This window comes from Electrophorus electricus, chromosome 16, assembly GCF_041902795.1.
Source record: "Electrophorus electricus isolate QZ-2024a chromosome 16, ASM4190279v1, whole genome shotgun sequence".
Lineage (NCBI taxonomy): Eukaryota > Metazoa > Chordata > Actinopteri > Gymnotiformes > Gymnotidae > Electrophorus > Electrophorus electricus.
In genome coordinates, this window is record NC_137512.1 from 20096289 (window position 1) to 20117318 (window position 21030).

Below are 21030 nucleotides of genomic sequence, written 5' to 3' on the forward strand. Positions count from 1 at the left end.
ATGATGATGATGATGATGATGATGATGATGGTGATTTATCATCCAAGAAGGTACTACTCAAAATAGTGATTTCAGAATATTCCCGAGTTTGGAATATAAAATACCACATAAAGTGATTGTGAACCACTATGGCATAGTGAAGTTTTATTAATAAAGCAGATATAGATCAAGGGAACTGGGCATTGATCTCTCAGCTCGACGTGTCTCGAGTGCTTCTTCTTGTCTCATTTGTCAGTTACAATCGTCAAAGTTGTTTAGGGGGACGGAGGCTAATGGGGTAGATCAGAGTCTCGGAAACCCCGGACAGATGTCACCCCTTTCAGTGCGAACAATCGTGGCTTAGGGATCACACAAAAGGCCCCCTCCTCAGGCTTTTCACAAAAGCCCATGTGAACCACGCAGGCCACAGACCCTTTTGAGCCCCCAAAGCAGCGCTGTCTCCAGCCCTCTTGTCCCTGCCTACTCAGTCCCGCTGCATATAATTAATAGCTTTCTCTGGCCAATTTTGGCCCCTTTGCCTCAAATTCAAATGGTCATTAGCATCTATTAATTTTGCCTCTGGCAATTGATTACAGATTGTGCACCAATGAAAGGCCATAACAGTTGGAGTTTTTGTAAGATCTCAGAGTGTGAAGACGAGTTAAAATGTGATTATTGTTCTCCTGTCTAGAACTAACTGAAGTTAAGCCTTCTTTGAACATTCTGAAGCCAAGGATGGGTATTTTACCGGTAGCCGATCTAAAAGTGAATGAATTTCCATTTATTCTTTCAGACCATACAGCATTTTAAAAGACGCTTTTAAAATTTTGAAAAAGCGAATAATTTGGATACATATCAAGGAGACTGAAGCGACTATTCAGTCTTCGTGCAGGAAATATTATCGACTGAATTTTAATTGCATAAAATGAAACAATTTATAGGCTACATTTAGGAAGAAATACAATTTGCATCGCAGTGCTCGTGTCGGAAATATTAAACGAAGCTCACTTGTAGTGTTTTGTTCGGTTTTTAATAGAACTGAATAGCCTGAATATAATCAATACATTAAATGATTATCGAATTACGATTTGCATTGTTTCCTGTGAACGTATAGGCTCAAATTAAAACGTTTACATTTAATTTAATAATAGAGTCAATTGTAATGTTACGAATAATATTAAACGGGCATAATAAAACGTGTGGTCTTAAAATCGCAGCATGTGGCAGATAAAAGCCGGAAAGGTATACACACTTACTTAATTTGGAATTTACCCTTTATTTATTGACGTGATTTTAAAGTGATTTGAAAATGTAGCTAAATAGTATTTCCTAAATGCAAAGTTTTTTTTTCTAAATACAAAGCTACAAAGAAGTAATATTAGGAATAATTCTCAGGTCTATTTCAAATTTAGAGTTAATCCGGGCCTGTTGTCCATTTAAATTGCCGTGGTCCTGATGTCCACTGAAAATCGTTGCATACAAATTCTAAATGGTTAAATATAGAATAATAACAACTTTAAACAGACTCGTTAATTAACTTAAACTGATTTTAATATCGCGAGCGAATCTCTTCCTTCCTTTGCAAACATCGCCCTCTAGTGTTCCAGTGTTGAAGTGCGCAAAGCAGTTCCTAAGATAATTTTCTTTAGCAAATATGTTAAATTCATGGCACTCCTATGTATCAATAATCTAGAAAAAAAAGACTAAATAAATTCTTTAGTAGAATACTAAATTAAGTCTTTCCGGTGCTCACTTTTAAATGTATAATTAGTCTTTGTAGCATGTTTCACCTGCTGACCTTCCACGGGTTTATTGCTACAACTTGTGTGTATCTCACGGCTGAGCGTTAAAATAGATAAATTATTTAACCGTCATTTAATTTATATCCAAGCCTAAAGTTAATTTGTTGTACACTAAGTATGTAATCTAGATTGGGCTAATATAACAGTCTAATAGTACTAATAGTGATAATAACTTTATAACATAACAACAACATCATCAACAACAACAACAATACATATAAAGAAAACATTTATTTGGGATCAGGGAGCAGCAAGGACCAAAAATGGAGGAATTCGAAATGGAAATATTTATGCAAATTGCCGCATTTAATTTTTATTTATGCTAAAATGCATTAAAACCTCTTGGCTATTTTTACTGCAGAAAAGCATTTCAAGTAGGCTATATGGATCTATTTTACTGCACAGACTGATATCTTATCCATTGCTGTCAGACAAAGTAATAAAACGTGAAGCACCCTTCTTGTTTACCAAGAATTATAATAATGAATAAAGTCTGTTCAGCTCGTCCATTTCCTTCATAACGGTTCGTGGACTTTGTCGTACCGAACAGACTATGGACGACGCGCGGTTGTCCACAGATATTATTTTTCTTAAGTGAATGTTTTGGATTTTCTCATTCGCCTAGCTTCTACCTCTTTGCTCTTTCTCCAACTTGTTTTCTTCTTCTGGAACCAATTTTTCACCTGTCAGGTATATAATCACCTTTTCAGCCTCTGCGATTTGTGACTGTTTTGGGAAACTCGTCTAGTTTCTTCAACTGGGAATTCGTCGGCATTCGTCGGTTTAAACATTCTTTTACGAGTCAATACAAATATACAACGCATAGATAAAGGAATTAACTAATGTTCTGCCCTTGAATAAAGTGCGCGCTCTATGTAATGAAAAGCTAGAGTGATTTATGAAAATTGGAAATCCGCTGTTTGTCCACTTGTAAACGGATTTAGAATAAATCTTTTGGACATGGGAACTGCCTATTGTTGTACCGTATTTTTAAAAATTCAACTCTGGATTGTCACTGTAATTATTATTTTCCTGTAAATCGTTATCCTGCCGAGTTCATATCATGTTACTTCTTGTTTTATACTAAAATTTTAAATAAATGTTTAAAACATATTTTACATGTAGCCAAAAAACTGTTCGGTTTCACATGACATAACACGACATACATTAATTTTTAACAATCAGTTGTTCAGCACGTTCCAGAATAATTAAAAATACTGAATCAAGTATGACGGGAAAAATCGTATAGTCTCACCACCACACTTCAGCGTATTAATGTCGCTACTTGTAGGCCTAAAAACCTGCGAATAAAATCGCAGAATGGTGTGGACTGTGAACGCTTGAGGATCCATATCCAGCAGCTGTAGCTGCATAGTTGACATCCTTGCTGTTGAAAGCAAATCTATAACTTTAGGTTATTTTTATGTTGCCTGACTGTAAAAACAGGTTCCCTATAAAAACAACAGATTCGATGCTGAGGCTCAGCAGCTGCTCTCCCAGTGAGAGGTGCCACATGCAAAACACGCGGGAGAATAGCCCGCTTGCTTCTCTGAACCACGTCGTGTCCGCGTAGTGCCTTGAGACGACAAGCGTAATGACGGGTGGAACAGTCGATCTATTTAAACTCGTCATTCTGTGTAAGAACAGCGAATGTTTGCATTCGATTATTATTAATTGACCAATTATATCCGGTCATGTTCAGATACATGTGTTAGTGTATTTTTAAAATGTATTCAATACTGCAGCGATAAACCATGGACCGATTTTTTATTTTGTAATCTACACGTTGGACCGATTACTGCAATCCATATTTGGCGTCTTGCTATGCATGCTCGAAGAATATGGACAACGATCTAAGGAGTGAAGTGTGCTTTAAATTGCGTTATTAGCTATAAATTCATAGTTATACAACTGTCTTTACAGCTTTTGCAGCGATGGTTAAGATAGAAAAAATGCCAAAATTCATATGAAACGTGCTGAAAACGTGCATTATATGTTTAGGGATTAGGGATTTTATGTATTTGTTTAAATTAATTCTAAAGAACCTAGTGACAAAAGAAAAATACACAAAAAAAACCTTATCGAGAGCCAGAATAATTAACGGATTCTCTTTGGAATTACACCATGAACTCAGAAATGATGAGCTAAAATTAGTTCATATTCAGCAACATGAAGAAGCCGCATTTATATAGAGGCGAGGCCTTTGCTGAAATTTGTAAGAAGTTCAGCAGTGCTCTCAAAGTTCTCTAAAATAAAAAAAATTAAAAAATGTTACAGTGCTCTTGCATCTGGGAGAAGTTTTAAACATTAGAACAGTCTAACAGACTACTAGAAACTAAGTTCAAATAAAAGGTTTTATAAGTCAACTACTGCGACTAAAACAGCTAACCGAAAGATGCAAATGGTTAAAAGGGCCATGAGAAAGAAACTGCACTGTGAAAAAGTACATAAATAAACACAACCAAGCTTTCCTATAGATTGCTATTTGGGTGTAGGGGACCATTCTCCCCAGTCAGAGCTGTCAGGTCATCCTGTGGTGGCAGCATTATAACACAAGACAGCCACAAAAAAGTGATAAATATTAAGCACAGCATTTAAAACCACCATGTATTTTCAATGTAACCCCACAGGAGTGTTCTGAAGCATGCTGAGACTCGCTGTAGTCTTGTCCTGAGCACGTTTTCCCAATACTTCTAGCTTTGCTCATGCCTCAAGCTTGTATATATTACAACTTACAAGAAATTATCAAATGGGGTATGCTGCTTAAAACAGAAAACCTTTAACTTTGAATTAATCTAAATGTTATTTCCAGCTAGAGAGTAATAGCCACAGAGTACCAAATGAATGGGACCCAGTGGATCATTGGAAGAGTTTTTGTAGAGACTTGAGTTTTCATTGACAAATTATCTCCTGTTTGAATTATTGAATTTGTGCACATTATTCACATGGGCGGTTATTTTGTTTCACTGTTGGGGATCGCAACAGTAATTCCTGAAGGTGTTGCCAAAAGATATATTGTTTTACTTTATATATGGATAGGTTAATCTTAAATATTTGATTATAAAAATATTACTGATACCATCTACAAAATAGAAAATATTTTGATATGAGAACCAAGTACCCTGTATCATAAATATGTCTGGCACTTGGCTTGGCAAGCCACTTGAAATTTCAGCGAATTATGAAGATTGTACTTTCCTGCCTCCATACATCCATTAGGAGATGGCAGCTGATGTGATGCAAAAGATTTAACCAGCAAGTAAGAAAGCTAATAAATGCAGTCTGATTGTAATTGCAAATACATTTTATTCTATTTAGTGCCAGAAGGAAAGAATATGTGGCACATCCTTTGTTTTAACTGAACCTTTGGAAAGCAGCTATTTACTGGAGGTCAGACACCACTGACCTAGCTTAAAACACACTTGTTCTGAGGGCTAAACTGTGTGGGGGTTGGTAAGGATGGTAGACAGTGAACCAAATCACTGTGATGCATAAAAAGAGGGATATGTACTCCACAATACAACTTAAAGTGGCCTGTGGTATCTTGTAACAAGACAACAGCAGCAAATTCTTGAGGTCATGCTGTTGTCTGGCAGGGCCTCCATGTATTGAACTTGTTTTCCAGCACATTCTAGATATTTGATTGCACTGCAATCTTGGAAATTTGGAGGCCAAATCAATATCGCAAACTCTTTGTAATGTTCCTCAAACCCGTCCTGAAGTTTTTACAGTGTGGCATGGTGCACTATCCTGCTGAAAGAGGTCATTACCATTAAGGAATACCATTACCCTGAAGGGATGTGCATGGCCTGGAACAATGTTTAATGTGGTGGTACATGTCAAAGTAGTATCCACATGAATGCTAAGTTTCTGAGCAGAACATTGCCCAGAGCATCAGCCTCCACCAGCTTGCTTTCTTCCAATAGTACATCCTGGTATCAACACTCTGGCAGGTCTATGGTTACACAGCCCTGTACATAGCATTCCGTGAGGCAGTGTGTGTTCCAACAGCTTTCAGTAGCCCATGACCTTGCTGCAGTTCACTGATTGTCATTCCTTGGACCACATTTTGTCTGCATACCAGGAAGTTCCCACAAGACCTGCTATTTTGGAGATGTTTTCCAACTCAGTCACCTAGCAATTATGATTTTGCCCTTGTCAAAGACCTTAAGACTTGCCCATTTTTCCTTCTTCCAATACATCAACTGAACAGTTCACTTCTAGCTTGATATATCCTATCTCTTGATGCCATTGTAATGAGATAATGAATGTTACTCAAACCCTGTGCTTTTACCAGGTTTTAAACACTTAGTTCTATTTACTTTAACTCTATTGCCTCTAAGATCTGGCTGAACTGAATGCATATGAAGTGGACAGTCTCTTTGTAGACTCACTCTGGCTCTCTGTTGACTGGACCTGGTGATAGAACTTTGTAGCACATCAGTAGACATCAAGCAAAAAAACAACAAAAAAAAACACTGTTCTAGTATGCCAAGTTGCATAATATCGGGCTCTTACAATGAAGACATGCAGTTTTGGACATTAGACAGAAAGCAAGATTTTCAGGGGATATATTTTAAAAAAGACAATATTAAGACTTTATTGAATGAATCTTTAAACAAAAATCAGGCATATTTCTACCATTACTTATTTTCATTCAACAAAGTCAATGACCAACATGTGAAAGTCACCAATAAACAGGAACTTACTGGCTGTCACATTCATGTTCAATAATCTGTCACCTTTATGGTCAAGTTTATGGTCAAGAGAGACCTTAAAATGTCTTTGGTAAGGAGAGTGTATACGTCGATCTTTACCAATACAATGGGGGGGGGGGGGGGGAGAGGGAGAGAGAGAGAGAGACATGACAAAGATCTTACAAAAAACAGTAGATTGGTCTAGAGCATTTTATATAAATATGAAATGCGTGCAAATGTACTCAAAATACACCTAAATTCTCTTAAGTATATGACAATATCTGCAGTCACACATTCATTCTGAATTTGACATACAGAAATAATCCTAACAGGAGTAATTTTGACAAACATTTCAATTGTTGTAACACAAAAAACCATCCAAACAAGGCCATTGCTACAGCTTCACCAGTCCGATGCTTATAAAGAAAACAACTTTAAATTAGTAACATTACTGATGTGATCTCAGTGTAGTACCTGAAATTGGTCCAACAGTTCTTTGCCATCTGAGGGAAACAGAGGCAGCTTCATCAAAGGTTAACAAAGTAACACTGTTCAGCATAAATAAAACCTCATTCAAGTCTGTTTGCACCGTGTGCCAGGACTTCAGGCCATTATGTATAGAGAGAATAGGTGATTATCCCAGCAAAACCGGTCCCAACAACAACTCAATACAGCAGAATAGTTGGCATCATCCAGGCATGACATGCAGAGCTGAGGCATGTTAGCTGAGCTGGCACCAGGGAGTCTGGCTGAGATCACACTCAAGGGAGGTGCTGATGACAATACAGGGAGCTCCGCTAATGGTCAGCTCCTGCCTGGATTCAACCTTGTAGTGCAGGTTGGTCAAACCACCCTCTGGGTCAATCTTGAACTGTTCCTGTCAAAAACACAGAGAAACCATAGAGTATACACCAAAGACATAGAGAAAAACAGAAGCTTTTGTTCTCTGCCCTTCACTGGATTACAAATAATTCAATGCTTATAACAAAATTGCAAAAACAAATGTTTCTACTATTACAACGAGATGAAATAGCTGCATTTATGATAAGTACACCTGCAGATGTAGGTAGAAGGCTGAGCAGAACCTGTTCTGCATTTTATATATATATATATATATATATATATATATATATATATATATATATATATATATATATATATATATATATATATATATATATAAAAGCAGAGTTGGATTTATACTATACCTGCTTTTGTGCGGCTATTCTCTTCTGGTCTCTCTTCCGCCAGGCTGGATCATGAATGTGCCTGAATGTTTTGTAACCTGTGTTTATACCCTTTGGCCTGAAGAGCTGTATATAGGTCACAATGTTAACATAATTTTTGTACAATGTGTTATCCAAGGCAACATTTTAACAATACTGTATGTGCTTACTCCCTAGTGAAGGCCTGTATTTTTCTGCTCTCATGTACCTGCAGTTCCGCTGTCCTTAGTCTTCTAAAGAACTCATCATCTTCTCTTCCCCATCCCCAGAACCGATTGGACATTCCATTACACTGTGAGTAAAATTACAGCAATAGAGAATTATACATTTTTGCAGCTTTAAAACTAAACTTGCCAGTCATATCAAATGTCTTACCATTTGATAATGTTTCTTGGTAAGTAACAGTATTCCCCCCACATATGTCTTATAATGATATAGGGGATGGAGTTCTGGTGAGGCTACATGGAATGGTCCCTCCTCTGGGAATCCGTAGTCCAGAGCTTCATTTTGAGGCAGCAAATCCACATCATGCATTGCTATGTAGTCGGTATCATTACCACTCTCCAAATAGCCAGCATTAATGAGAGAAGCTCTGTTAAAGCTGCAAGACACAGACAATGTGGCAATTATAGCTCCTCTGTCTAAATTTAGTGGCCTTGAAATCTACACTCAGTAAAACAAGTCAGGGTTGCTTAATATACATGTTCCTATTGCTGGGTTTAATGAATTAAGAATATTTATGCAGTCTGACATTATGTAAAGTTTTCATTGCAAAATTGTTTAACCTAATTTTTAACCCATTTGTAAAATCACAATATCCAACAAAGTATGTACAAATCAACTATTTGAATGTATTCAGCAAAAAGTGTCACAAAATTACCAGAGTAAAGCATCTTTCCCTTAACTACATTGAAATGCATTCATCAAAGCTGATTATGAAGAATAAAACTGAGCTCTCACCGAAAGTGATCCACCTGGTTAATGATAAGAATCTTGTGACGTATCTTCTTTTTGTTGAGGAAGGAGTGCATGTATGGCACAAAAATTAGAAGTTCTTCAAAACGCTCTCTGAAAGGAACGATGACAGCCATTTTATGAGGGCCCCAAGAGAGGTCATCAATAGCGGGTGCCCGTCTCTCCACAGGACAAGGCTGGTAGGGAGCGTGACCATCCCTTACTGCTTGGCCCAAGTCACCTGAACAACTCAACTGCAGCCACAAAAGGGACCCCAAGACTAGCACTGTGCCAAGCCCAAAGAGCTTCAAAACTGTGCATTTCCTTGACAGAAATCTAAAGAAGATAAAGCAAGATACAAACAGAATTACATAATATTCTGTTCAAAGAGTAGTTGTAGTTCACAGCAATGGAAGAAAAGAGAATTGGCATTTGGCAAAAATGCTAGTTATTATTTTAAGTTCTCCCCAGGCTTGGAAGAAAGGGGAGGTTAGTGACTTTCCACATTGATTAAATGTAACCATTAATTTTAGTGTACTTACAATGTAATGAACTCTGAAAAAGTGAAAAGCTTCTACAAGAAAATCATGTGTTTAGTGTTTTATTAACCTTAAGTGCACAAGAGAAGTCAACACATGCAGATTTATTAGTACATATTAGTGCACTATTTACAACAATCTCAATTGTCTTACACAAAACCATTTTACAAAAAACAAACAAAAAACAACGAATAATCACTTTTAACAAATACAATTAAATGCTTCATTAAGACCCAATCAAGCACACACTCTTAAAGATACTAGCTAGCTGCTTACAGCACATCTCCATGATGATGACACTGTTGGTTTTCGTTTCTTGGAGATTGCCCCAAGAGTATGAAACAAACGAAACTACAGCTACTACTCATCTAAGTGGCTTTGTATGAACAACATAATTTCCGTATATCTTGATTTTTTTCTAGTTCACACAATTCAATTACAAATCCAGTGTAATATGGGAGAATGTTAGGTTACTTAGAAAAGACCATTACCTTCTGTCTTCTTTAAAGTAGAGCACCGGTTTTCTCCGCGAAGAATACATCATCTTTGTTCTTGTCGTATGAACGACGGTAATCCTACCCAACTAAAACTGATTTATGTGACGTTATAAATATTAGCCTATTAGCTAGGCGGAAAACTCCAATTTTCCCATTCCTGCAATCTGGCTCTTCAATTCGTACTAGCCTCCACCAGCTAGCTATCATTCGGACGGACGGTAAAGCAGCTTCGTGCCTGTTCTCCTTTATGGCCACGCTCACAAAACGCTAGATAAGTTTAGCGATGTTCCAGTATTTCGCGAGAAATGCCACAGACTCAACCGAAAAAACAGTTAACTTTGTGTACCGCTGGTGTGAAGAACGCATTTTGTTGCTGGATAAACCTGACGAGTTACGACACGTAGTTTAGCTAGCTAGAAGTAGCCATAAGGATGCAATGATTATATACAGACACCTATAAGTTGACTAATCAACTGACCAAGGCCATGTCACCTATAGTAGCGTATTGCTTATTTAAGCGATGGTTTTAAGATGACACGCGCATACCATTATTTTACCGTACAACAATCACGTTGACAGATAGCTAACGCTAGTTCGTAAAAAAAAAAAAATATCACACGCTGGCCATTTTCACAGTCCATACGCTAAACATCCCGGCCGAAACAGCGTGCTCGGCAACAACGTTCCCAGTCATCTCCAAAAACGTTTTAGCTATAGTTAACACTGATCTTAGAGCAGTATTACTGTTCCACTTACAGCAGTAAAAATTCGTTTTTGGGGTGATATTTCTTGTCTAGTGGGAAACCGGTAACTTATGACTCAGACATACACAGCTTGGTAGAATAAAGCAGAGATAACATCATTATTTTAAAAATGCAGTGTGTTGAGGTCTTGGATAAGTTCTTAAATATGAAATGTGAACAGGACTGTCTGACAGTCACAAGAAGGGAGTTCTAGACCTGGGTCACCTAGGTTGTGAAGTCATATGGAGGACTGGTCAGCAGACAGTTCATGGATGATATAAGGGTATGGGTGGATTTGACAGAGAAAAGGATTAACTGATGGGTGTTTTTTTTTTTTTTTTAAGTGAGCAGAGATTTTGAGATTAATGTGATGCTTCACAGGGACCAATGGAGATTTTGGAGAATGGGTGTTAGCAAATAGTGAGTAAGTAAGCAATACATTTTTGATTAAAATTCTATTTATTCAAATCTTTTATTTGAGTGAAGCCATGAACATGACAAGCTTTACCTCCTGTGTCCTTATTTAAAACTCTTAAACCATCAGCCATCAAAGTTGATATACCAAAACATCTTTGAATAATTTCCAAAAAAAAAAAAAAAAGTTAACAACCCATGAAATTCTGAAATAAGTGGGAAAAAGCCAAGTTGGGGGTGGGGGATGTACAAACTTACCATACTAATTCAAGTATTAAAAAATGGCCAATATTCAATGAAAACTCAAATATTAATTTTAGAGGTCCTTCTGGATGATAGCATACATGTTCAGTCTTAATGGGGCAGCTCACTCTGGCTGCAATAAAAGTGTGAATAAAAGCAACAATTTCTGTTTAATGAAGAAATACCTGAGTATTTGAAAATGGCCATACGGCATGAAGGAGAGGAAAATGAAAGAGACTTAATTACAGAATGCAAGTCCTACACAGGATTCTGTTCAAACTGCCTGGAACAGCTATGTCAAAAGCACCAAATAAAATTAATAAGTGAAATCAAATGGATGATAAAAAAAAGAGTATTGCAGGACTATTAGGGTTGGCTTCCCAAACTATAATTACTCCTAAATATAGACTAAAAATATATTTCACTGGTGAATCATCACTAAAATATTGTCCATGTATAAGAAACAGGCCCTTAAAATGTTGTAGCCCTCTAATGAAAGTAAAACTACACGAGGAACATTTTCCTAGAAAATAAACACTTAAGAATAACAGAGCATCTTAATTTTATCCTGAAAATAATGAAATTTAATGTACAAGTTTTATCTGGCTCCATCAATCAGAGGCTTCCTTAAATTCTTGATTAAGTGGATAAGGTGTTTTAGATTAGGGTTGGAACTAAATTTGAAAGGGTGGTAGAGTTCCAGAATCAAAGTTAGTCACACTTGCCAAAATGTGCATATGACACAGAAAAAAACAATGCCATTCTTCACAACATATCTGGTTTCTCTACTCCTGGCTACAGAAAGGATATTTGAGCAATAAATGAGTGGGGGATAAACCTGGATTTTAAGACGAAAAGCAATTTATGCTTATGTAACAAATGCACATTAAATAAAAAGTATGGATATACATTCACTCCAAAGAAACTGAAAAATTTAAATAGTTCACTAAATGCAAAATAAGAATGTTTTTCAAATACCAACACAATTAGCTGGTTCATTTGTTGTGGGTGCGGGATAAATGTGTGCCTATACAGTGTTTTAGAACAGTCCACACACAAAGATCCCTATATATACAACTAAAGTTCATTCCTTAAAAATTGGTTATTCTAAAAAAACAAAATGGGGGTATAACTCAAATAATTCAAACTTGTGGAAAAAACATACAGCAATGTAATGTCTGTGCTTTTATGCATGGTGGGAAAATTATCTTGCCAAAATTACAGGAAAGTGGTTTGACCATAACATGAGCAATATTGTGTCAAAGACCTAAAAACCCAAATATAACACATATTAGTACTGTAGAAAACAATCCCATTCATGAGAAACTAATGCACATTTCATAGTTATGTGGCTCTGAAATAAGTATTATTAAATAAATTTTTATCCCACAATTGAGAGAAATTTTAGTGAGGGGCTTGAACTGAAAGGTTAATTTCAGCAGTTTACACTTAAAATTTCTAGAGGATACTATTTTCAAACTTTGTACTGCATAAACTGAAAACAAAAAACAATGAATTGCTCCCTACACTAATTTCTTGGCCTCAAAGAAGCTCTTAAGATGTCTCATCTGCCAAAAACCAATAGCCACCAGAATGAGCGTTTGGACAATTGACCACCACAGGACTCTCTGATTGGTGCTTTCACTGGTCTGTCTGAAGCGCTCTTCACGGTACTGAAAAAGGAGGATAGTACTCTATTGCATGATGGGTCATACACACATAAATAAAAATATATATATAAATCAGGGAATCAAATGGTCCTTTCTGTCTATTTCAATAAAAAAAATAAATAAATTAACACCCCCCCCCCCCCACAAATCATCTAAATATTCCACATAGAAAAAAGCAAAAAGCAAAACACACTCACTCTCTGATAGTTTTGCTCCTTCTGGATCTGATCAACCTGCTCCACCAGCTGGCGCACCCTCAGCTGCAGCTCTGTTAGCTTGTCTTTGGCAGCAATCTCTGCATAGTTATTTGTGTGTTCTCCCACTTGGATATCAAGGTGAACTCGCTAGAGGTGTATATTGAACAAAGATTGTAGAGTAACGAGTATGATAACCATTAGTTAACAGTGGATTAAAGTTAATATGACAGATGTTTATATGATCTTGTGTAGAATAAATACGTGCTTTAACTCACAAGCATTCCACCAGCAAATAGGGAAAATTTAGAGGAGTTGGAGTGCAGGCAAATTTGATGTTCACCAGGTGTGTGTGAGGTGAAGGTGAACCTGCCTTCTGAACCATACTGACGGGACAGGATCACCTAAAACACAACAAAAATATGCAGCTGCAATTTTTCAGCATAAGCCTTAAGGCAATTCTAGCTATATTTCTGAGAAAAAAGCCAGTTATGCAAAAACTGACCTTCTCATCAGGATCTTTAACTTCCACAAACATTCCAAGTCCCTGTGTGGCAGGCAGGTACTCTTCTTTCTGTTTGTCATAGAGCTGTGTTCGATAGTTTCCTGGAGAAAAAGTTATTGGCAATAAATGTTAAAAAAAAGAGGTGTGTTTAGATATACCACATCCAATTTAAGCTTCTTTAAATCACACAGAAATGGTATAAAACAGAAGGAAATACAGATATATACTTCAGGTCATGGCCTGAACCTTCTGATTACAATAACAGTGATGCAGCTACATGCTGCAAAAGCACAGTTTCAAATGCAGGATGTGGTTTAATTGACAAAAAAACTTGTCAGTAGGAAAGAGAGATAAGGCTTAACTTAACAATGAAAAAATAAAACAACATATGGGTTTTTTTAAGGCATCAAAAGATATAGATTTACAATAAATGTTTTTTTTTTTAAAACTCAAACATTTCTGAGTTACTATACTTACATTCTAGGATTTTTAAAAATATTTTGAAACATGTTTTAGGCCTAATAATGTAAAATATGTATACTTTCAATAAAACGCACTTTTAGTATTTTCTTCATTATGTTTTAGATATAATGTCACTGCATTAAGAAATCTGTTTATTTCATAGTGACCACTAGTGTACTTTTATGTAGAAATAGAAGCCCAGTTAAAATGGCTAAGAAAATAAATACTGTTATATGCAGAATTGCCTATAACATGTCCTGAATTATTTCGACTGGAAAACAAGAAAATTCTTAAAGAACAGCAATCGAACTATTATACTCCATAGTGTCATTGTAGTTTCAAATATCTAGCTAAAACGTATGTCTCTCCATATAGAAACGACAACTGATGGAGAAAAGATAACTGACCAGGCACCGTTTACAATTAGTAAACTTTAAATTAGTCTTTTAAAGGTTATGACTCTGATCAATGTACTGAAGTTACGGATCAGGCATAGGAAAAAATATAAGCTGTACAGGTTTGGTTCCGACACGCCACTTAAAAAGGGTAGAAATGGTTATGTATTATTTGAAGAGCCTTTTTTATTATTCCAGAGAACTCACGATACTAGTAATTCGCTAAAACAATAACTTTAGCTAACCTATAGTTCACATTTTTTCAGAAAAAGAACCTTGCAAGATAGCTAGCTAGCAATGTCAACGGCTCTTTTCAGTTCTACGTCCCACACACTGCATATACTAACGCTGTCAAAATTAGCCGACTGCGTCCAATAAGAATGCGACAACGGTGAATCACGCTTGCTAGTTAGTTGGCTGCTGTAATGACAAGAGTTGGCTAACATTTCTTGGCAGCTAATGTCACCGCTTTACAATTACCCAAAATACAAATTTAAGACAGCTGGCTGGCTATCCAACTCTACTATACAGCCCGCAGACTGCGATTAGACAAACGTCGTCTGTATGTTAATGAAACAGTAGAAAGCTAGCCACCTTAATCCCGCAACACAGCTAGCTAACTTGTCAAACACATTCACAGTGAGCTATCCTATCTTAGCTAGCTAACCTTAGCCTATAGCGTTACAGGCTGATCTGAGTTTTTGCACGAGTTCGCTAACTAGCTCTACTGCTATCATGCATTTCATACAGGCCAGCTAGCTACTTTACTAGCTAGCAGCTCAAACAGTGGAAAGCATTCACGTTACATACTAACCAATTATCATAGTTTCATCCGGAATTTCTTCTATGAAGCATTTCTTTTCTGTTTCTCCAATGTGAAAGTACAGTGCAGACACGAAACTGTGACAAAAGTTCAAAAACAAAACCGTGAATAGCGTAAACTGCATCCTGGATACCACCATTTTGCCAGTGACGGTGTGTCGTGGATTGAGTCTGCGCGAGGCCACCAATGCCACGTAACCTAACGCTCGCGAACATCCAATCAGAAACTATTACTCGGCTCTAGGATTAAAGAACATAGCTGATTTTGTATTCTGTACCTTTTCAATTAGGGTTACATTTTGCAAAATAGTTAACCGAGAAACCTTGAAGACTAAATACAATGCTCTGGAAAGACGAATATTAACCATTATCGGAAGAACTGCTTTATTTGCGATCAATTCAACAGACATAGAGACTTGTATGGGACATTATCAGTGCATTTTATTCAGCCCCTAAAGTATTCGCAGTTACCTTTTAAAAGATGTAGGTGAATGTGTCCTTGAAGTTAACATTTAACACTCAGTTTTAAAATTGGCATCATTTACTGGCAAAATTAACAATTTGTGATGGAACATGGCATTATTCCACTGCCTTCTCCAACCTAAGTGAGGTCCTTGAATTAGGCCTTGAACAAGGTTTTAAAATAAGCCAGCAATATACATGTGAATACAGATCACTATAGGCTTATGTGCAGTCAAAAATACTCAGCATTTGCATTCACTAGCAAAATAAAAACAAAAAACTGAAAATGTTTGGACGCAAATTGTAATAAAAGGACTGAATCAACTTCAAGATGACAGTATTTCAGTCATTCAAATAGGTTTTGCTAAATCAACATGTATTAACCAATTGTAGAATCATCTTGGTGAAAGCTGGTGGTCGGCACCTTACTCACTGACAAATTGGCCTCATCTGGGATTAATCCAATTAAAAATAGGATACTCATCATTGAATATCTTTGATTTCAACCAATCAGGCAATAAAAAGAACATGTAGATAAACAGATAAACTCAGTCAGCAAAGCAATCTACTTTTCAGAACTTATACCGTTTTCCAAAAGTGTGATTTGATGTACTTTACTGTATTCACCATGGTTGTAACTGCTAAGCCACCACCTTAAACATGGGGGGGGGGGGAAGAGACACCACCCAATATCTCCCTTTTCAGAAGGCAGAATACTTACTAGAACATTCTTCCAACTGTTCACGTCAATAATATAAACATTTGTACAACTGCTAAAAATTCACATTTATGTCTCCAGGCAATATTCCGTAGAGTTCTTAGAAACTGTCCTGTTCCGATTTGTGTCTAGTAAAATCTCTTGTTTCTCTCTTGTCGTTTCTGAAAGACCACAGCTCCCACAACTGCACAAACAACAATCCCAAGAAGGGCACACAAGAGGAGCAGGAAGACCTTCCATCCAGTAAGGGGGGTGCTTCGGAAATTACCAGTTGGATCATCAATATTGTCTATTGTGAGAGAAGAAAAAGTGCACATTTAGAGAGGAAAAAAAAAAAAGTTAAGATTTTCTTCGATATAAGTGCCAACAATTAATTATTTTTTTATTTCTGTACAGGCACCTGGCCTAAGATATGAAGCACAACAAACACATTTGAAGCATAAAACACAACTATTTAGGCATGTTACCTTTGGGAGACTTGAGAAGACTGACACTGGGCTCAATCTTAGTCCAGTCTTGGCTGTCCTCCTCGGGGGTGTGTTCTACCATCAGCTGGTACATTTTCATAGAGATTATGTCATGGTTGTCTGAACAAAGAAAACACAACAAAAGTGGGCCTCAATCAACAAAAATCAGAACAATGATCATCAATGATGTTTCTGAAGCAAGCTTACCGGAGAGATCTCCTGTGGCTGCCGAGGCTCCAAAATAGTAGCCTGTAGGGAGGCGAACACCCCCAACATCAATACATTCTTTCCACTCATTCTTGTCATCAACATCAACCATAACCTACAGAGATAGAGAGTGGATAAAGAAAATCTTGACAAAGAATTCCGTGTTGCTCAATAAACGCAACCAGAAGCTAAACATATACAAGTGGAAGCCAGTATTAGAAAGTGGCCCACGGATTACATGAAAATATAAATGAACAATTCTTCATACTAAAAGTTAGGGAGAACTGCATAAGGGCCTATTGAATACTATAGGAATAACTCTGCCCATATATATTTGATCAAGTCTGATAACTATCATCACCATGGTAGTCTATTAAAGTTTTACATGTTTATGACAAATGTTTTTTCTAACATTCAATTAAATAAATGACTGTCTATACAAGTATGTTTATAAATTTAAAGACGCCAGGAATTTAAACATGGGAGTTAAAATGTGGTTCTTACTGTGAGTCTGCCTTTGGAATAACGAATGGCAAGATATGTATCGTGATCTTTGTTCCTGATTTCAGCAGAGCAACCCCCCAGCTCTGTAGAACGGCCATCTTTTCCATGATCATACGGTAGAGAGCCGTTACTGATCATTGCAGAAATATAGGGAAAGGACCGCTAAGAGACCACAAAGCACAAGAGAAGCAATTACTACAATCTACCCACTTTAAACACATTGTGAATGCAAGGTCAGGTTGCGATGTTATTATGCAAAATCCCACTGCACTGTATATTTATCTTTTTTTAATTCATAGCAAACACACTACCAATTTGAGGGCTGTCTTGCCTGAAAAAGAAAACAAGTTATACATACATAGGAAGTGCATGTGAAAGTTTGCCAAAATGAAAATTACTAAAATGTGAGAGAAAGAAATGTCATAAAATAGTCCTACCATAATTACCCACTTGTAACATTTGTACAAATTCATTTTGTTGCATCTTTCACACATGCAAACGAAATCATGCAATCATGCTGCCATTACAACACAAGTAGGAACTGCATTGTATTTTCATAGACATACACCTATATGAAGCACTTCCAGTCCTAATGTCACAAATTACCACAATGGCCAGATTAAAAAGACCTAGAGGCAATTTAAGTTGTTTACACGAAATGGACTTCAGAAATGTTGATTTCTAAATCCACAAAAAGGAACTTGGAAACACATTCCTTTGCCTGTAAATGGTTATAATTAAGAACATTTATTTAAAAAATAAACTTAAAATACATTATTTTATATAGTATAGTAATTTATATATGTTCTTTTTTATATAGTAAAGTAATACAAAATTCATAGCGAGACAATGAAGAAAAAACTCGACTCTCAAGATAGAAGAAACTTTCAGATTGATGGTAACTATTGACAGTGTTAGAGAATGAACTGCCTCTGGAATTTCATCAGACATTTTTGCATCACTGTACTGGAAATATTCAGGTTGATGTAGTCAAATCAATACACTGAGACTATTTATGATTAACTAAAAAAAGAAAGGAGGAAGTCCAACAGTGAGGATGCATGACAAACAGAAAAAAGTACAACAACCTAAAATCCTCAAACTCTTCATGTAATTGCTACTCAGAATGTCAGAGGAAAGGACTGAATACAAAGAGATGGAATTTCACAATTATTTAAAAGAGGGCCATATAGTTAGATCCCTAATGTATGCTGTTTTTTTTTTTTTTAAACCAATCCTGTCAAGCAGCACCTGATTTTTAGGATCTTCTCTTAGTTAAAGAGGTGTAGTTATTACTGAAACAGGTAAAGCAGGTAACCTTTCTTAGGATCTAACTGGATAGCCCTGGTTTAAACCACAATCCTTTTGATTGAAATGTACAGCCACCTTCTCATTAAAATGAACATGCAAAAACTCAAAAACAAAAAATAACATATACCATACATAAACTGTAGTTCTCTTAACTTACACCAGAAGCCTCATCATTTGGGTATGTGTCTATAAATATGACCAAGCCATGGAAGTTGCCATTGCTGCCTGGGCCTGGTGAGAAAGAATCAGCTGTAAGTAAAGCACACTTACATCCATGCCGTGGAGGTCATTGCGGAAAGTATCCACAAAAATAGCCAGGCCTACAAAATGGTCTTGGTTTCCAAAGACTGGCCCTAAATAAAGGGTAGAAGTAGGACAAGAAAAAAAATCAACTGGCGATCTTCAAATATTACGCAAACCGTAGTAATTCTAGTGCATCATTAAGTATTTTACAAAATATACATTTAACACAAATAAAACAAAATTCTGTTTTCCTACATCCCCAAACACACTGAATACCCCTGTGTCATTCATCTTTTTGGGAAACAGGTTTTCCTCATTCATCAATGGGGCAAACTTATTTGCTTTAAGAACTTGTTAATGTGTTTGTTTGCAGACATACCAGGATGTAACCTTTCTTTTGTGTACCATATTGCAATGCCATCCCCATGCAGATTCTTCTTTCCTGATCCATGCACTTTAAATTGCACATGCATCTCCCAGTCTTTCAAGTAACAGGGCTGCACAGAGAACAGTATGCTGTGATGGCCAAGATATGGCTAGCAGACAGATAATGCATTTCTGTGGTGTCAGTACAAATGAAATGTCTAGACTGTATACTACCCTGGAAGCATTACTCACCACTGTATTCCAAATTGAACCTTGCTTGCTACGTTCATCAGGAGTCAGCCGTACATATTGGCTCGTCACTAAAGTACTTCCCCAAAAATCCCACTGACTTGATAGACTTGTTCCAACCCCTAAATATTTTTATTTTTTTAAATCAGAAAATGAAAACATCCAATTACAAAAGATTATCTAATGTTACTGGAATCATTTTAGGAGATTTTATTATACACACACATATATGTATGTGTGTGTGTATATATATATATATATATATATATATATATATATATATATATATATATATATATATACACACACACACACACACACATTCTATATATATATATATATATATATATATATATATATATATATATATATATATATATATATATGAGAGAGAGAGAGAGAGAGAGAGAGAGAGAGAGAGAGAGAGAGAGAGAGAGATACACAAACACATCAATGATAATCCTTGTAGGCTTTGTAGAACAAATTATTTGAAGCACTTCGAAGATAACCCGCGGCCCGCCATCATACTAAAACGTCTTTTAGCTGTGTTCAGCAGCTCATTCGTTTAACGTTGTTACCTGATCTTTAGTGTACACAAGACTTAATGTACCTTTCTGACGAAATTCTCCGAGTTTTTAAAGACAAATTAAAGGGTTAACTAGTATTAACTGGCTGGTTAGCTAGCTGGCTAGCGTTAGATATCATGTAGCTATGTGACCGCGTTCATGCAAGTCAGCTAGGCTATCTTAGCTTAACTAGCTAACTAGCCAGCCACCTAACACTAACGTACCACACTAATAACAATCAAGCTATCTTACTTTTCTGACCACTGTAAGAAAATCACAAACAACCCTAATCAGTATCCAAACCAGCTACAGCTAGCTAAGTCAGTTAACTATGTAAAGTAGTAGTAGGCTAGCTAGCGCTAGCAAGCTATACAAGAAGTTTGCTGCCTCAATATCTACTTGCCTTGATATGGTTTTATTAGTGAATGCTCCCGCTTTAAGTGTTCAGCGTTGCCATCTGTTATATCTGAGCACACTAAAGAAAAATAAGCAAACCATAAACATATGAATATTTTTTTACACATTTTGAAAACCTCATGCGAATTGAGAAACAGAGCTAGTTTGTTTTTTTCTGTGATCATTTCATTCTTCCTCGAAACCGCAACTTCCTGCTCCCGACGAGAACACGCAACGATTTATTGGTCCTTACCAACGCCAGCCCATCACACCGACTTCAACTATTAACTATTAAGAACCTCAACTTTGCATTGAACTTCATTTAAAAAAAGTATATCCTTATGTAAAAGCACTGCAATTTAAATAATTTAAAACATATTTTTATTAAGAATTACTCAC

At 36.5% G+C, this 21030-nt stretch overlaps 3 protein-coding genes across 4 annotated transcripts; all 3 read right to left on the minus strand.

Moving 5' to 3' along the window:
- Nucleotides 1-6353: 6353 nt before the first annotated feature.
- b4galt7 (xylosylprotein beta 1,4-galactosyltransferase, polypeptide 7 (galactosyltransferase I)) lies at nucleotides 6354-10726 on the minus strand. Its single transcript, XM_027003601.3, has 6 exons — nucleotides 9689-10726; nucleotides 8665-8994; nucleotides 8080-8305; nucleotides 7913-7996; nucleotides 7687-7791; nucleotides 6354-7355 (listed from the first exon to the last, which is right to left on the minus strand). Exons 1-6 carry the CDS (start codon nucleotides 9739-9741, stop codon nucleotides 7200-7202), a joined length of 954 nt encoding a protein of 317 aa, XP_026859402.1. The 5' UTR covers nucleotides 9742-10726; the 3' UTR covers nucleotides 6354-7199.
- A 151-nt stretch (nucleotides 10727-10877) lies between these two features.
- tmed9 (transmembrane p24 trafficking protein 9) lies at nucleotides 10878-15306 on the minus strand. Its single transcript, XM_027003604.3, has 5 exons — nucleotides 15135-15306; nucleotides 13464-13564; nucleotides 13237-13362; nucleotides 12962-13108; nucleotides 10878-12767 (listed from the first exon to the last, which is right to left on the minus strand). Exons 1-5 carry the CDS (start codon nucleotides 15280-15282, stop codon nucleotides 12618-12620), a joined length of 672 nt encoding a protein of 223 aa, XP_026859405.1. The 5' UTR covers nucleotides 15283-15306; the 3' UTR covers nucleotides 10878-12617.
- Nucleotides 15307-15502: 196 nt separating this feature from the next.
- On the minus strand, nucleotides 15503-20856 carry lman2 (lectin, mannose-binding 2). 2 transcript variants are annotated; one of them, XM_027003645.3, is made up of 8 exons: nucleotides 20639-20856; nucleotides 19673-19791; nucleotides 19434-19551; nucleotides 18969-19042; nucleotides 17501-17662; nucleotides 16997-17111; nucleotides 16790-16909; nucleotides 15503-16611 (listed from the first exon to the last, which is right to left on the minus strand). In XM_027003645.3, exons 1-8 carry the CDS (start codon nucleotides 20814-20816, stop codon nucleotides 16451-16453), a joined length of 1047 nt encoding a protein of 348 aa, XP_026859446.2. In that variant the 5' UTR covers nucleotides 20817-20856; the 3' UTR covers nucleotides 15503-16450. The 2 variants fall into 2 exon arrangements, with proteins under 2 accessions (XP_026859446.2, XP_026859445.2); XM_027003644.3 differs by lacking the exon at nucleotides 18969-19042 and adding an exon at nucleotides 19082-19164.
- Between the last annotated feature and the right edge of the window lie 174 nt (nucleotides 20857-21030).

Excerpts from the sequence above, each read along its gene's own strand:
- lman2 (XM_027003644.3), bottom strand. The coding sequence starts at position 20,816 with ATGATCACAGAAAAAAACAAACTAGCTCTGTTTCTCAATTCGCATGAG. Across the intron at positions 19,552-19,672 it reads GTTCAATTTGGAATACAGTG|CCCTGTTACTTGAAAGACTG; the intron begins GTGAGTAATGCT and ends TTCTCTGTGCAG. Across the intron at positions 16,910-16,996 it reads AGCCACAGGAGATCTCTCCG|ACAACCATGACATAATCTCT; the intron begins GTAAGCTTGCTT and ends TTCTTTGTTCAG.
- tmed9 (XM_027003604.3), bottom strand. The coding sequence starts at position 15,282 with ATGGTGGTATCCAGGATGCAGTTTACGCTATTCACGGTTTTGTTTTTG. Across the intron at positions 13,565-15,134 it reads GGATGAAACTATGATAATTG|GAAACTATCGAACACAGCTC; the intron begins GTTAGTATGTAA and ends CTTTTTCTCCAG. Across the intron at positions 13,363-13,463 it reads TTAAAGATCCTGATGAGAAG|GTGATCCTGTCCCGTCAGTA; the intron begins GTCAGTTTTTGC and ends GTTGTGTTTTAG.
- b4galt7 (XM_027003601.3), bottom strand. The coding sequence starts at position 9,741 with ATGATGTATTCTTCGCGGAGAAAACCGGTGCTCTACTTTAAAGAAGAC. Across the intron at positions 8,995-9,688 it reads TACTTTAAAGAAGACAGAAG|ATTTCTGTCAAGGAAATGCA; the intron begins GTAATGGTCTTT and ends TATCTTCTTTAG. Across the intron at positions 7,997-8,079 it reads CCAAGAAACATTATCAAATG|TGTAATGGAATGTCCAATCG; the intron begins GTAAGACATTTG and ends TTTTACTCACAG.